At 40.6% G+C, this 17720-nt stretch overlaps 1 protein-coding gene across 1 annotated transcript; it reads left to right on the top strand.

Moving 5' to 3' along the window:
- Positions 1-1413: 1413 nt before the first annotated feature.
- Positions 1414-16867, top strand: LOC111956536 (tRNA selenocysteine 1-associated protein 1-like). Its single transcript, XM_023977008.2, has 9 exons — positions 1414-1588; positions 2953-3050; positions 3943-4042; positions 4503-4555; positions 4764-4895; positions 5367-5486; positions 5646-5883; positions 6035-6080; positions 16288-16867. Exons 1-9 carry the CDS (start codon positions 1553-1555, stop codon positions 16428-16430), a joined length of 966 nt encoding a protein of 321 aa, XP_023832776.1. The 5' UTR covers positions 1414-1552; the 3' UTR covers positions 16431-16867.
- Positions 16868-17720: the final 853 nt, after the last annotated feature.

The raw sequence follows: 17720 nt of genomic DNA, 5'->3' as shown, positions 1-17720 counted from the left end.
TGAAACGTTTGACCCAAGTTAAACAATTTAAAGGCAATGCTACCAAATACTAATTGAGTGTATGTAAACTTCTGACCCACTGGGAATGTGAGCTGAAAATAAAAGCTGAAATAAATCATTCTCTCTTCTATTATTCTGACATTTCACATTCTTAAAATAAAGTGGTGATCCTAACTGACCTAAGACAGGGAATTTTTACAAGGATTAAATGTCAGGAATTGTGAAAATCTGAGTTTAAATGTATGTGGCTAAGGTGTATGTAAACTTCTGACTTCAACTGTATGTACTCTATTTTACACCATCTATTGCACCTTGCCTATGCCACTCGGCCATCGCTCATCCATATATTTATATGTAGATATTCTCATTCACCCCTTTAGATTTGTGTGTATTAGGTAGTTGTTGGGGAATTGTTAGATTACTTGTTAGATATTACTGCACTGTCGGAACTAGAAGCACAAGCATTTCGCTACACTCGTATTAACATCTGCTAACCTTGTGTATGTGACCAATGCAATTTGATTTGAGCTTTGAAGGCACTATGGTGTTGAATGCTGAGCTGTAGTCAATTAATAGCATTCTCCTTTTGTCCAGGTGTGAAAGGGCAGTGTGGAGTGCAATAGAGATTGAATCATCTATGGATCTGCTGGTGCGGTATGCAAATTGGGGTGGGTCTAGGGTTTCTGGGATAATGGTGTTGATGTGAGCCATGACCAGCCTTTCAAAGCATTTCATGGCTACAGACTTGAGTGCAACGGGTCGGGTAGTCATTTAGGCAGGCTACCTTAGTGTTCTTGGGTACATGGACTATGGTGGTCTGCTTGAAACATGTTGGTATTACAGACTCAGACAGGGAGAGGTTGAAAATGTCAGTGAAGACACTTGCCAGTTGGTCAGCGCATGCTCGGAGCACATGTCCTGGTAATCCGTCTTGCTCTGCGGCCTTGTGAATGTTGACCTGTTTGAAGGTCTTACTCACATCGGCTGTGGAGAGTGTGATCACACAGTCGTCCGGAACAGCTGATACTCTCATGCATGTTTAAGTGTTACTTGCTTCGAAGAGAGCATAGACGTTATTTAGCTCGTCTGGTAGGCTCGTGTCACCGGGCAGCTCGAGGCTGTGCTTCCCTTTGTAGTCTGTAATAGTTTGTAAGCCCTGCCACATCCAGCGAGTGTCAGAGCCGGTGGGGATGGGAGAGGGTCTATTAGAAGTTAGTAGGGCTCTTTTTATTTTCTCAGAAGTATTGAGTTAGGTAGGAGGATTTAGAAATGTTGTAAACCTTGATTGACCACACACTCCAGTACAGTAGATGGCGGCATGCACTTTTAAAGTTGGTTTGCGGACCGCCATATATCATGATATATGATAGAAGTAGAAGAAGACGAGGAAGAAGTAAACCTCACATAATTTCACTACGCAGCCCTTTGAAACAACGCCAGTTTCGGGAGGAGGAGCTCGCTAACGTTAGTCATTAGCCAGCCATTCGTAAACGTAGCTACCTAACTTACATATTCGCATTTATTGGAGACCCTCCGACAATAAACCACCAAGATGTTCAACAGAATGACAAGCCTTTGGATGGGTGATGTATGTTTGCTCTGTTTTAATAATTTTGCATTAACGTTACTGGTAACAAACGTTTTAGCACAGACAATTGTTTTAGTTAGCTAACTTAGCTATTTTAGCAACGTAATTTACTAACGTTAGATACCTCACAACAACTTTTTGGGAGACGTAACGGTAATGTCTATGGTGTTATTTTAAAAACAGGATAAGAAATACAGTCAATGGTGTATTCGCAGTATTTACTTCTCTAAAGTAACGTTAACGTTCCCGACAGTTTGGTTAACGTTTGCTTGCTAACGTTATGGTGATGCTGCCCTGGCTGGGCCTGACGTTACTAACCATGGCAGCGGCTTGTAATATTCTATTAGTAGTTAGTAAGTTACTACTAGCACCTAATAACTGCTACTTCTGAGCGGTAGAAATGTGGGTTAACATTTGTTGTATGTAATTCTTTGGCCACATTAGCACTATTTGGCTAGCTAGGTAGGTCTATCACTTATAATCTATCAGTATTATCTCTACATTGATCTCAATTTCCTGGCTTGAGTTTGTACATTTCATGGATATGAATGGGATATTTTAAGCAATTAGACCTGAGGAGGTGTGGTATTTGGCCAATATAACGTTACCACTGCTAAGGGCTGTTCTAAGTCGCAACGCAGCTCTGGAGTGTCTGGACAAAGCCCTTAGCCGTGATTATATTGGCCATATATCACAAACCCATGAGGTACCTTATTGCTATTATTAAAAAGTTAACATTTTATTTTTACTAATTACATTGTTTTGTCATACCCGTGGTATACGGCTTAATATACCCATCAGCATTCATGGCTTGAACCACCAAGTTTATAACAGACTTTGTACCATGGGTATGACAAGACATTTTACTGCCCTAATTACATTGGCAACCAGTTTATAAAGCAATAAGGCACCTCAGGGGTTTGTGATATATGGACAATATATCATGGCTAAGGGCTTTGTCCAGGCACTCCAGAGTTGCATTGTGACTAAGAATAGCCCTTGGCTGTGGCACATTGGCCATATACACACACCTCCTCAGGCCTTATTGCTTAAATATACCATGGCTTTCAGCTAATCAGGGCTCGAACCACCTAGTTTATAATTGCAATGGGTATGACAAAACATTTCATTTTACTGCTCTAATTATGTTGGTAACCAGTTTATAATAGCAATAAGTGACCTCAGAGGTTTGTGCTCTATAGCCAATATACCACTGCTAAGCACTGTGTCCATGTATTCTGCGTTGCGCATAAGAACAGCCCTTAGCCGTGGTATATTGGCCAAATGCTACACCCCCCTCTGGCCTTATTGCGTAAGTGTATATTTTACAGACAACTACTCAATAATCTTTATCTTCTTTATAGCTGGACCCATACATGGATGAGAATTTCATCAAACAGGCCTTCAGCACTATGGGCGAGACGGCGTATGGTGTTAAGATCATTACCCACAGAGTAACGGGGTATGTTAATCACAGACGTGTTTAATGTAGTGAGTGATATCATGTGTTTAGCTAGCTCTCAAACCCTTCTCTCCATGGGGTTTTCAGCCTAAAAGTTGACAAAACAAAAAGGAGAATAGACGAGGTACCACTGTTACGCAATTAGAGCAAGCAGGTATGATTTTCACAAGAAGGCACCAGAGCCTGCAATGCTATCAGGTTCCCACTAGATAACAAGCCTGTGAAGAGCATGAGTTGTGGGTAACATTTGCCAGCTTGAGCTAGCTAGCATACGAACTCGGTAGCACAGAGTAGATCCTCCATGTGACGTCGAGAAAAATGTATATGTGGGTAGTTCCGAAGATATCCTCAAATAAGTTAATGAATATAACCAGATTGGGACCACAACTAAGTCTTTGACCACACTGTTACTTTGGTGATTAAAAACTCATGCTTCCTACTCTTTAACATTTAGAGCAAGTGTAATGAAAGTCCCCCGGGAAGATGCCTTCATCAGTAGACGCTAATGGTAGTTAGCATATATGAATGGGCTAGTGTTTAGCATTTGTTTCCATCTTTGAAAGTAGGCCACTGACCAGTTTGTAATACACACTGTGGCATTGTATATAGATCAAGCCATTACATGCCCAAATGTGCATCTGTCACTGATCAAAATACAATCTAATTGGACCCCATCAGCTACAATGTCAAACCTAAAACATCACTTGTTATAGAACCACCTGGTGTAATTCCAGTGAAGTAGTTAGTTTACTTACCACAGCGCTGTGAATTGATACTGAAATTCCAAAATACAGTATTTGTGGGATATTATTACCCTACATTGTTTTTTTTCTGTCCTGTTTCTAAATGTGGGTGTATCATATTGTCACTAATACAATCTCTTGTGCTACAGAGGATCGGCAGGCTATTGCTTTGTGGAAATGGCAGACGAAGCCAGCGTTGACCGATGCGTTCACAGACTGAATGGGAAGCTTGTTCCTGGATCAAATCCGGTGAGCACTCATTATATGCTTGACATTTCTAATATTCATAGTTCATTTAAACAACTTACTGATTATGTATTAGTGGACAACCACCCTCTTGTTTTAGTTTGATACTTTTTTCAAAATGTGTTGTGTATAGCGGAGCTTCACTATCATTGGCCCCCACCTTAATTTGAGGTTGATGGAACAGAATATCTCAAATTTACATGACAGCCAAGTTACTGAGCTCCGTTTTCTTCCTGATGGTGGTGGTTGAGGCTGTTTGTAAATTTACTTTGTTTGAAGCTGGTGAATAAACTCTGTTAGGAACTAACTGACGAATGGGATAAAGCCTGTACTGGGTGGTGGAGGTATGTAAACCAAATAAAATGTCCTTTTCTAATATACTCTTTATTTTCTAGCAATATGTCCTTACTACACGCATTTGTCTTTGAAGGTGCTTGATTGCTTGTTCTTTCTTCCTGTATAGCCCAGAAAGTTTAAGTTAAACTATGCAACTTATGGGAAACGGCCAGAAGCTGGGTAAGCTGTTAACTTTCTTCCTCATTTTGAGGCATTCTTCTGTTGTTGGAACCTGCAGTAACGTGTTTATTATGTACACTGCTCTGTGATATTTTCCACCTACAGAAAAATAGATTGTAAAAAAAGAAACCGCTTGACGCTATGATGTTGGTAATTTAGGACACCTTGGTTATATCTCTTGCTCTCTGTCCCTCATGGCTCTGCTCAGCCTGGAATTTTCAGTCTTTGTCGGAGATCTGTCTTCAGAGGTGGACGACTACCAACTCCATCAGTTCTTCCTGAAGAAGTACCCTTCCTGCAAAGGAGGGAAAGTGGTCTCTGATCAGTATGGTAACTCCAGGTATGAGCGCTGAACAGACATAGTCATGTTATTTGGTGATGCTGGTAATGCACCACCTGATTTGAACACAATTTGAATTTAATTTCTGCTTCAGATTGATTAATCTGACATTTCATTACATTTAAATTCCTTGGAAAATCGCATGACATTTTTAACAATATATTTGTTTAATTGGATTGTGTGTAGACATATTTGTGTCTTGCGTATCTTCACCGCTGGTATATTTTCCCCAAAATACTGGAAAAGGTTTGTTTCTGACATTTATGCTAAAACTATTGTTTTCCCCATATAGGGTAAGCAAGAGCAACTCACAATTGAAGTGATGCTACTTCATATTAAAAGTAAAACAACAAGTTTCAGTTCTACCATACCATTTTTGTTTTCTAATTAATTACGTGTTTGATAAGCATGATACGCTAAGCCCGGAGAGAACGTGTGCTCAGGGTTTTAGTGTTGTGCTTGGTCTCGCAGAGGTTATGGTTTCATCAAGTTTGGGGACGAGAACGAACAGAAGAAAGCCATCGATGAGTGTCAGAACGCCTCAGGCCTGGGGACGAAACCAATCAGGATCAGCATAGCTGTGAACAAGAGGTATGGTTCTATTACTGTGGAAATTATACAATATTAGGTTTGATTAGTGGCATGCCGGTCACTCTTTGTTGAAAGTTGATCTCATATGCATGATTGTCCTCCTAACTTGACATCTGCTGAACCTAACAATTTCCCACCCCGTGTTTCCTTGCTTTTTAGCCATAAAATGAACAGCTATAACAACCAGAACCACAACTCCTACCACAACAATTACCAACAGCCGTACTATCAACAACCCAACCAGAACTACTACCCTCATTGGGGCTATGACCAGTACAACAGCTACAACTACGGTGGCTATGGTCCCTATGGAGGGTACCCTGCTCCAGGCCCCCATGGGATGATGGGACCCCCACCTCCCATTGGCATGCCCACAGACATGCAGACTTCCTCCGAGGTAAGGCTTCCTGACAAGCTCCTGGGATCTTCCCCCTCATAATTCCCCGTACCTTATCCCATAATGTAATGATATGTCAAAAAAGGATTGCCAACAGTCATCCTCAAGGGTTCACAATGATTCATTTCAGTTGTCTTGTCTTTCCCATTAGCAACCGCAGGAGTCCACAGATGAGCCTGAAGAAGAGGCAGCAGAAGGTAAGTCCTCACTATCCTATTATATGTACTAAAGGAAAATGCAATGTGCTGCAGATAAGTTATTTGTTGTTTCTTTTAACCTTTTCACACGTTCCAACACACAGGTGTGATCGTTCTACAGTGGTCCCTGTAGCGTACGATCAGACTGGTGTGATTAGAACGCTTATTTAGAACGTACAGTTTCGAATGACGCAACAATCAGCGTTTGAGTTGGCCACTGTTTTTTCAGAAACATTTTGCACAAACACAGTCCTTACAAAGTTATGTTCAGAATGTGATCTGTTTATTTTTGGGTACAGTGTTCAGACATTCACAGAAGTAGCTACAGCATAACACAATCATCCAAACCGGGAAAATGTTGGCTACATTTGTCCTAGAGCTTTCTGATGAAAGATTGACGTAACACAAGCGGTCATATTTTTATAACTCGGCTGACAAACTGCAAAATGAATTAGCTAATAGCAATTACTATTTATAATTAATCACATCACAGGTGAGCTCACCATTGATCAAAATAATTGAGTAAAACACTTTTTAGGAATCGAAAGTAATCCGACGATGGGTAGTTTGTGCGTGCCGCCATGCTTGTTTTTTTCGCATCAACCAGAGAGGTGACAAGATGAGTTTGGTCTATTTATACTATGCATGTTGAAGGGGGTGTGTCGTCTACGATCATTCACTAACGGAAGTTTACCTGAAAGATGAGTGAACCATTCCTTCAAGTCATTATAACATATTTGGTCTGACCAATTACGTGACACCCAGAATGCTTTATATAATGTATACAAACATGGCGCAACACATAGCTGGCAAATAGCTTAGCTCATTATAATCAGTACAACCTTAAAGTATTTTACACACATCATAGGTGTCCATTACAATATATGCAATAATCAGAATACATTATTTTTCACCAGTAATTGTAAATGTGAATAAAACTGTAAATACATTATGCTCCATACATACGCCTACAGTAGAAACGACAACACAATATACAGAAAATAAGGAACTTACTTTGATAGGAATGCACACATGTATAAGGAAAACAACAAGGAAGGCAAAGCGAGTGCCAGCAAGAAAGTGTTCCAATTCTTGCAGGACTGCACAAATATATGCATACTTTATCTGCGCTAACATGAGTGAAGAGAGAAGTTTATCTGGCTCAGTAAAGCCTCAAACATAAATTGTCCGCATCGCTAAAATGGACTACTATGTCAATGAGTCAGAACACCAATTCAAACTGTTAGAAAATAATTTGAATTTGACAAGTTGAAACTAATTAACAGGCAACATGTGTTAACTGTCCTGTTGCGTAATAATAACATTTTGGAACAGTGAGTGCATTCGGACATTACGTGCCTAAAACGACTCACGCGGGGGTGACCGGTAAGAGATATTTGGAACTCCGGTGTGAAAATGTTAAATGTATTGTTACCATTGCCTGACTGTTACATTGGCCCTGTAAAACATTGGTCACTAACCTTTTCTGAGTCAAAATGCAAGCCGAGAATAACCGCTCAGATTATTAAAAAAAATATATATATATATACATATTTTATTTTTTATTTTTTTTGACTAAATTTTTTTTACCCAATGCAACATTAACCAATTAAAAACAGGTCTGTAGCAATGAGGTTTGTGCAGTAGGTGCAATACATTATCACTCCATATTGGCTATGCTTGAATTGCCCTGCTAATGTTCTTCTCAGACCATTTTGAAGTTATATAAACCAAATGTTAGGTATATCAAGACACTGGTAATAGTAATTGGTCAGTGAGGGGAGGGACGGAGCCGCGGTGAGGCTGCCTCTCACCCGACTCACTGGCTCTCCCTCCGCTGAGAAAAGGGGGCACCGTCTTCCAGCTGAATGCGACACTCAAGTCACACTGCATTATTCTGCTTTATGCACCAATTCATGTTACTCCTATGACCGGAGAAAGTGAAATATTCCTCGACATTAAAAAATACAAGGCGCTAATAATAACCCAAGCTTATCGGAACACTTTGCTATACTTATTCATTGTGGCTGCAGTGCTGGTTGTTGGGAGAACGTGCATTTTATGGCTTATAAGTGTTCACTGTGCTGAGTAACTTAACCATCCATAAAAACAGCAGCTCATTCCTATATTCATTGAGTCTCTCGCTAGTCATGGTTTTAAGTTTTATCTCACGGTATCAACTTTGCTGTGCGTTCGAGGTTTCTTTTTAGTCTATGGCTTGAGGAAACTGCAGACACGGTGATCTGATTGGCCTGCGGTAGGCCTATAGGTGTACTTGATTTGGTCTCCGGGCCTGCCGTTTAGGCGGCGTTCTACTTTCAGACACATGAAATGGTTAAAAATGGGAACACTTTGCCTTCCCGGCGCTAGGGCTGCTGAATCAAGTGCACTTACCGCCATATATCTCACACACTACCGTTCGAAAGTTTGGGGTCACTTAGAAATGTCCTTGTTTTTGAAAGAAAAGCACCTTTTGTCTTATGTCCATTAAAATAACATCAAATTGATCAGAAATACAGTGTAGACATTGTTAATGTTGTAAATGACTATTGTAGCTGGAAATGGCTGATTTGTATTATTATTATTTTAAAAAATTAAATGGAATATCTACAGCTGTACAGAGGCCCATTATCAACAACCATCACTCCTGAGTTCCAATGGCACGTTGTGTTAGCTAATCCAAGTTGATCATTTTAATAGACTAATTGATCATTAGAAAACCCTTTTGCAATTATGTTAGCACAGCTGAAAACTGTTGTGCAGATTAAAGAAGCAATGAAACTGGCCTTCTTTAGTCGAGTTGAGTATCTGGAGCATCAGCATTTGTGGGTTCGATTACAGGCTCAAAATGGCCAGACACAAAGAACTTCCTTCTGAAACTCGTCAGTCTATTCTTGTTCTGAGAAATTAAGGCTATTCCATGCGAGAAATTGCCAAGAAACTGAAGATCTCGTACAACGCTGTGTACTACTCCCTTCACAGAACAGAGCAAACTGGCTCTAACCAGAACAGAAAGAGTGGGAGGCCCCAGTGCACAACTGAGCAAGAGGACAAGTACATTAGTGTCTAGTTTGAGAAAGACACATCACAAGTCCTCAACTGGCAGCTTCATTAAATAGTACCCGCAAAACACCAGTCTCAACATCAGTGAAGAGGTGACTCTGGGATGCTGGCCTTCTAGGTAGTTGCAAAGAAAAAGCCTTATCTCAGACTGGCCAATACAAATAAAAGATTAAGATGGGCAAAATAACAGACACTGGACAGAGGAACTCTGCCTAGAAGGCCAGCATCTCGGAGTCGCCGCTTCACTGTTGACGTTGAGACTGGTGTTTTGCGGGTACTATTTAATGAAGCTGCCAGTTGAGGACTTGTGAGGCATCGGTTGCCATTAAAGATATACTTCTCCTTAATGCAACCGCTGTGTCAGATTTCAAATAAACTTTACGGAAAAAGGAAACCATGCAATAATCTGAGTACGGCGCTCAGACGACAAATCAACCCAAAGAGATATCCGCCATGTTGGAGTCAACATAAGTCAGAAATGGCATTATAAATATTCACTTACCTTTGATTATCTTCATCAGAATGCACTCCCAGGAATCCCAGTTCCACAATAAATGTTTGATTTGTTCCATAAAGTCCATTTATGTCCAAATGACTCCTTTTGGTTCGCGCGTTCAGTACACAATCTAAACTCGGGGCAGGTCCAGGGAAAAGTTTAGACAAAGGCATATTACAGTCCGTAGAAACATGTCAAACGAAGTATAGAATAAATCTTTAGGATGTTTTTTTTATTTTTTATATATATTTTATTTTTGCATTTTCCAATTAACATTCAAGACAAAGGTGAAAAGATATTAGACAGCAATAGGACAAAGTAACAGACGAGCGTAACAAAGAAAGAAAAAAGAAAACAAATTATACATACAAACATACAATAAAAAAAGAAAAGAAAAAATGAGACATTGGATCATATGGTCACCTGCCGTAGGCTACATATTATACATTACGTGTGAAACATTATATACGGATAATATACAGATTCATTCAATGTGATGTGGGGGGAGATTCTCCATATAGTCAAAAGGTTGCCAAATTCTGTAAAATGTCTTTAACTTATTCCTCAAGCAGTAAGTAATTTTCTCCTGTGGGATACAGCTATTAACTTCTGATAGCCACATTGCAACTGGCAGGGAGGAARCCAATTTCCATTTCAAGGCAATACATTTCTTGGCAATCACTAGCAATATTTCTGTTAGCTTTATAGTATGGCTTTGCCTAAGATTGGTGTTAGTAAAGTTGCCCAGTAGACAGACCTCCGGGTCTAAAGGGAATGCAACCCCYTGAATTGAGGATATGGTATCGCATACCCCCTGCCAGAAACCGTGTAGTTTTGAACACTGCCAAGTGGAATGGAGGAATGTTCCTTCATCTGAGCCACATCTAAAACATAGGGAGGAGATATCAGGGTTGAACTTGTGCAGTCTAGATGGGGTGATATAGAGCTGATGGAGGAAATTAAACTGGATCAGTCTGTATCTGGAGTTCAATGTGGATGTAACACCATCCCTGCATAGGTCACTCCATAGACCCTCATCAAGATCAATACCCAGATCTTTTTCCCATCTAAGTCGGGGTTTATCTAGCCCAGGCAGTGTTAGTCCTGACATAAGAGCATCGTAAACACGGGAAATGGTCTTGAACAGTGGTTGGTCTGCGTGGCAGAGTTGTTCAATAGGCGACATCTTAGGTAGGTTCCATTGTCCCTTGAGAGACACCCTAATAAAGTTTCGTAGTTGTAGGTAGCTAAAGAAGTCCCTGTTAGGCAAGTGGTATTTCTGTTTCAGCTGATCAAAAGACATAAGAACTCCCTCCTCGTAACAATGTTCCAGAAGAGTGATCCCCTTATCAGACCATGGTCTAAAGTTACTATTCTGGAAAAACATAGGAATCAATCTATTGTTCCATAAAGGGGTTTTAGGGGAAAGGAATCCCCCTCGTCCGAACAGCTCATGCAGTTTGCACCATGCCAGGACAGAATGTATGATTTAAAGGGTTGTCTGTGATGGTTTTTATACATTTTCTGTCCCATTTGTAAAACAATTCTGCCCCAGTGTCATCATTTACCTCAAGCTTTTCAATGTTCAACCATGAGGGAGAGGGACCCTTGTCAAACCTCTGAGCCAGAAACCTAGACTGTGCTGCCCAGTAGTACATTCTAAAATTGGGGAGGTTTAAGCCCCCTTGACTGTAATCAAGGGTCAGTTTATCCAGGCCAATCCTAGGGGTTTTGCCGTGCCAGATAAACCGTCTGGTCAGCTTGTCGAGAGAAGAAAAGAATGCTGCGGGAACAGGGATAGGGAGAGATTGAAACAGATATAGAAATCTGGGCAGGACATTCATTTTAATTACATTGATTCTACCCAGTCGGGTAAGAGGTAAGTCCATCCATTTACAAAGGTCACCCTCCACCTTTTGCAACAAACTGGCCAGATTGAGTTTATAGAGGTTGTTCAGATTACCATCCACCATTATGCCCAAATATGTGAAGCCCATAGGCGACCATCTAAAAGGAAACTTGTGCTTGATGGTATGATGGTCAAAGACAGACAACGGTAAGATTTCACTTTTATCAAAATTGACCTTATATCCAGAGAAAGAACTATAACACTGTAGTAGGATCTGCAAGTGAGAGAGGGAGTGTTCTGGGTTTGTTAGAAATAAGACAAGGTCGTCCGCAAAGAGTGATSATTTATGGGTATGGGGGCCCACCTCAAAGCCATGTATGTCAGGGCACGTTCTAATAGCCTCAGCCAACGGTTCGATGGCGAGGGCAAAGAGGTGGGGGCTGATTGGGCAACCTTGTCTGTTCCCCCTATAGAGAGGGAAAGAGGAGGAGGTAATCCCATTGGTAGCAATCCTAGCTTTAGGAGATTTGTAGAGTGATTTTATCAAATTTACAAACACGGTACCTAAACCAAACTTTTCCAAGACGCGAAAGAGGTATGGCCATTCAACCCTATCAAAGGCCTTTTCAGCGTCGAGGGAGACTGCGACACTAGGTATTTTGTTTTTGTTAGCAAGGTGAATTATATCAAAGAACCTTCTGAGATTATTGGAGGACAATCTATTAATTATGAAGCCAGTCTGATCTGGGTTGACCAACAGGGGAAGACATGACTCCAGTCTCTTAGATAGCATCTTGGTGACCAGTTTACAATCTGTGTGAAGGAGAGAGATTGGTCTATAGGAGGCACACTTTAGTYGGTTTTTCCCTTTCTTGTGGATTGAGAGAAAGACTCTGGAAAGCAGTTGTCTTCCCTGGCTTTTTTAAGTACCTCCATAAGGTAGGGGACCAACAGCTCCCTAAATTCTTTATAGAACTCTGGAGGGAAGCCATCCTCCCCAGGAGATTTATTAGAAGGTAAGGAGTTAATGGCCTCCAACAATTCAGGAACTGAGAACTGTTCACTCAGGCGCTCGCTCTCTTCCCCTGACAGGCATGGGAGGTTGAGAGAGGAGAGAAAGGAGTCGATCTCTGATAGATCATCGCTTGATTGGGAAGTGTAGAGGTCTTCATAGTATTTCTTAAAAGTATTATTAATTTCAGTAGGGTCGAAAGATATCTCATTAGTAAGAGTTTCTATAGCATTAATTGTCCTCTTACTTTCCTCTGCTTTCAGTTGCCATGCCAATACTTTGTGAGCTTTCTCTCTAAGCTCGTAATAACGCTGTTTTGATTTAGTGATGGCCCTCTCGGCTTGATATGTGTTCAGAATATTATATTTCAGTTTATTTACCAAAAGCCTGTATAGATCTTTAGTCGGGCCTCTTTGGTAGGTTTTCTCTAGCTCGGCGATTTCAGATTCAAGGGCACTCAGTTCCGCACCGTGTTTTCTCTTCAGCCCTTTAGTATAGGAAATGATCTGTCCCCTCAGATAGGCCTTCAATGTGTCCCAAAGAATGAAACTGTCAGGAGTGGAGGGTTTGTTTGTCAAAGTAAAAATATTGATCTGCTCTTTGATGAATGCACAAAATTCAGGTTGCTTTAGGAGTGTAGAATTTAGTCTCCATCTATATGCTCCATTTACCTTGGTAGGAATGGAGATTGATAATACCAGAGGAGAATGGTCACTAAGCAATCTGGGGAGATACTCGATATCTAACACTCTATGAAACAGTTGGGTCGATAGTAAAAAGTTATCTATGCGTGTGTGTGTCTTGTGTGGGTGTGAATAAAAAGAGTAGTCCCTATCCTGTGGGTGCAACTGTCTCCAGATGTCTAGTAAATTGAGATCTTTCATGAATGACATGGTGAGCTTTCCGGCTTTGGTAAGAAGTGAGGGTTTATCAGAGGACCTATCAAGAACTGTATCTAAACAAAAATTAAATCTCCTCCAACCAGTAGCCATCCTGGTGGTGCTTGAGCAACCTGAAGGAAGACATTCTGTATAAACATATGGTCATCGAAGTTAGGAGCATAAATATTCAATAGGGTCCAAGACTCTGAAAARATATGCCCCTGCACCAAAACAAACCTGCCAGAGGGATCAGAGATGGTGTTGTTGACGCAGAAGGGGATGTGTCTACTTATCAAAATTGCAGTTCCTCTTGCTTTTGAGTTAAAAGAGGACGCAAAAACTTGTCCTACCCATTCCCTCTTCAATTTCTTGTGTTCACTGGCTGTAAGATGTGTTTCTTGTAAAAACACAATGTCAGCCTTTAATTTCTTAAGGTATGTATAGACTCTCTTCCTTTTAATCGGGCTGTTAAGACCTTTTACGTTGAATGTGACATATTTTAGTGGATTAAGCATAGTTGGGTTTCAAATATGTAACTGAATGGAAATCTATCATATGTAGATAGTTAGGAAATGTTTCAACTTTGGTTTGAACACAGAAGTGACCTATGTGTCTCTTTAGGAAGGAAACAATAAACATAGAAAAAAGGGGGAAAAAAATAAGAATCCCACCCACCCCGATTGTTAGACTAAAACCACAATCCCAACAATCAAACATGAATACACTTGTAGAGATACGTTGCTGCTCGCTTTCCATCTTGCTCTTACTAGCTAAACCTTGGTGTAAACTAAAACCTGCGAGCTCTCTAAATTGAAAACAAACATTGTGAATAGACACTTATGGCTGAATATTTACTGCCCACGGTAAGGGCTGCTTCTTTTTTCGAAATATTAACATAAATGAGGGGGAAAGCAGTGGACCTAAACACACTTATTTGCTTCGCCCAGTGGATATGGACTAAACCAAAATATACTCTCCTGTAAATGTAATAGAACTCACCCCGGAAAGATACGGTTAGTTGAAAATGTACAAATCAATTATAGCGACCGGAGGATATCAGCGGTTCAGTCCGGATAAGAGAGAACAAACAAACTGCATCTTATCCCCCAGAGAGACCGTCCTGGCTCAGACGTTGCTCAGTTCTTTGAGAAAAGTGTACACTTCTCCCAGTGTGTTGAAGAGATGGCTTCGGCCTTTGTACTGAACTTTCATCCGCGCAGGGTGGATGAGGTAGCCGGTGATGTTCTTCTCCTTCAGTGCTTTGGCGGCAGGTCTGAACTGCTTGCGACGTCTGGCGAGATCCGCGCTCATATCCGGGAAAAGGCTGACCCTCTTGCCATCGATGGTGATATCCCCTTTGGCTCTTGCGAGTTGCAGTATCTTCTCTCTGTCTTGGAAACGGAGGAACCTGATCAGGACGGCCCGTGGGGGCTCATCTGGCCGGTGTTTCGGCGCTGATGTTCTGTGGGCACGTTCGATTTCCAGTGGCTTGGTGAAGTTGATTATGCCTAGGACATCCGGGATCCATTGAGTGAAGAAACGGACCGGGTCACGGCCCTCGCTGTCCTCTTTCAATCCCACCACACGGATATTACTACGTCTGCTCTGGTTCTCCATCTGATCTACCTTGTTTTGAGGTAGGCATTGTCCTTTTGCAGTTGTATCAAGATCTGATCATGTCGAGCGATGGTATCTTCAACTGTGCTAATGCGCAACTCTGCCTCAGTCGTTCTCAAAAGGAGATCATTCATGGAGGATTTCAGGTCGTCAATGGAAGAATGGAGTTCAGCCGTTTTCTTATCAACTTTCATAGAAAGACCTTTGTTACCATCCTGAATTTCCCGGAGGAGAGTAGCCAGCATGTCGGCAGGCTCGCAAGAGGCCGAGAGCAACAGTCTGGAACTGTTGTCTGAGTTATGAGGGCTAATGCTAATCTTGCTAGCTGTAGCGTTATCGTTATCTTGGGAATCAACGACGTTTTGGTCGTCCTTCTTGCCTCTCGGTCGGAGGTCCATGGCTCTTTGGGAAGGTAAGTACTTGACAATTTATCAGCCGATGTTAGAATATTGTTTCAACGTTGTTATTTAGGTAATAATAGAATAACTTTGAAGAGCTCGGTTTGTCAACGTCTGCTCAGCTCCGCGGCATCACGTGCTCTCCCCTTTAGGATGTTTTTAACATAAATCTTCAATAATATTCCAACCGGAGAATTCCTTTGTCTTCAGAAAAGCAATGGAACAGAGCTCGCTCTCACGTGAACGAGCGTCACGAGCTCAAGGCATTCTGGCAGACCTCTGACTCATTCCCCTCTTATTCGGCCCCACCTCACAGTAGAAGCATCAAACAAGGTTCTAAAGATTGTTGACATCTAGTGGAAGCCATAGGAAGTGCAAAATGACCCCATAGACACTGTATTCGATAGGCCAAGAGTTGAAAACCTACAAACCTCAGATTTCCCACTTCCTGGTTGGATTTTTCTCAGGTTTTTGCCTGCCATATGAGTTCTGTTATACTCACAGACATCATTCAAACCGTTTTAGAAACGTCAGAGTTTTCTATCCAAATCTACTAATAATATGCATATATTAGCAACTGGGACTGAGTAGCAGGCAGTTTACTCTGGGCACGCTTTTCATCCAAACGTGAAAATGCTGCCCCCTATCCATAACAGTTAACAAGGTCTACACTATTTCTCATCAATTTGATGTTATTTTAATGGACAAAAAAAATAGCTTTTCTTTCAAAACAAGGACATTTCTAAGTGAGCCCAAACTTTTGAACGGTAGTGTAGATTTTCTTTTTTACAGTAATGTTTGGTGATTGACAAGGAATGCCTTGAAGATCACTGCTGTGACCAATGCCATGGCTTGTTGGCTTATTTACTCTTTTATTTTCTTCCCTGCCAGACCCCAACCCTCAGCTGGATGTGGATGCACTGAACACAGAATACATGGAGAGGAGCGAGGAACTCTACGATTCACTCATGAACTGTCACTGGCAGCCACTGGATACCATCACGTCAGAAATCCCGCCTTTTTCCAGTTCCTGATCTGTTTCAACTTGTCCTCTGAGTTTAGTATGAAATTAATCTTCTATAAAAGGGTAAAGTCGCACAGAAAATGTCTTTTTTTATCACCAGTCGACACACAGCATGTTTCTTCGCTATTGCCTTTGCCATTTGTATATATTGTCCACATCCTTCCCATCTTGTATTTTTATTTTATGGAAGTAATGTTATTTTTCGCTGTGCACTAAACTTTCCTTCTAAATTATAGCTAAGTCTTTCTGGAAGTGCATTTGTTTTTGGTTTGTTTGATTTAGAAGCTGCATTTTTTTATTTGATTAAATGAAGTAATCAATTGTCATCATCTCCCAGACATGATTTTTGTATTTAACACTGTTTTGAGTACCATCTTATCTTCAGGAAGAAAGAACATTTTAGTTGTGATTTCATTTTATTTTCACAGATTAAAAACTTCAAGTTAAGCTTGTATTTCAACAGTTTGTATCACACCTTTTACTTGTGCTTGAAATCTATGTTTATTGGTGCAATATACAGCATTTTGTCTGCCATTTCCTGGTTGCTAAAATTCTAATTGCTTGTTTTGACAAACTGAAATTAAGCAAACTATGTATAGTGTAGAGAATCATTGTACCCTCTAAACCGCTGTGAAATATATTTTCAATAACCAAAAATAGTTTTCAGCTGTTTGAAGCTAATGTACCTAAATTATGAGTAAAAGTTGTAAAAACTAAACTTAAATGTGAAGCATCTACACGTTAGGCTTGCTTTAAATGAGTGACTGCTCTAACTCACATTTCTATGTGAATTTGGTCGGGACCCCCAAAAAGTTAATTCAATTGCTATTGGTCACGCAAATATTTAGCAGACGTTATTGTGGGTATAGCGAAATGCTTGTGTTCCTAGCTCCAACAGATACTTCTGCACTAACAGTGCAGTAGATACCTTTCATTCTCATGATATTCGTTTTAGACTTGTAATTCATTTGAGCTTTTTTGTGCCTGGAGCTTTTGGAATAATTCTATTAAAGCTGACTTGGGGGGGCAGGATGTTGTTTGGAATGTATTATCTAATTATGTGACAGTGAACATTGGTGCTTATGCAAAGTTTAGCGCAAGTTCATTTAGTCTGGTTTTCAGAAACACAATTTAACTTCTTACTTACATTGCTTGCACTGTCAGATGCATATGTTCAAAAATAAACAGCATTATTTAATCAGTGCTCTATGTTAAGGTCTGAAAGACAGCCAACCAATTTTATGAAGCCTTTCCTTTATCATAAAACTGCTTGTTTCATAAATGTCTTCTCGTACAATAA

The sequence above is a fragment of the Salvelinus sp. IW2-2015 genome, linkage group LG32 (genome assembly GCF_002910315.2).
Source record: "Salvelinus sp. IW2-2015 linkage group LG32, ASM291031v2, whole genome shotgun sequence".
Classification (NCBI taxonomy): domain Eukaryota; kingdom Metazoa; phylum Chordata; class Actinopteri; order Salmoniformes; family Salmonidae; genus Salvelinus; species Salvelinus sp. IW2-2015.
The sequence above is the reverse complement of the archived record's forward strand: the minus strand, read 5'-3'. Positions and strand labels throughout refer to the sequence as shown.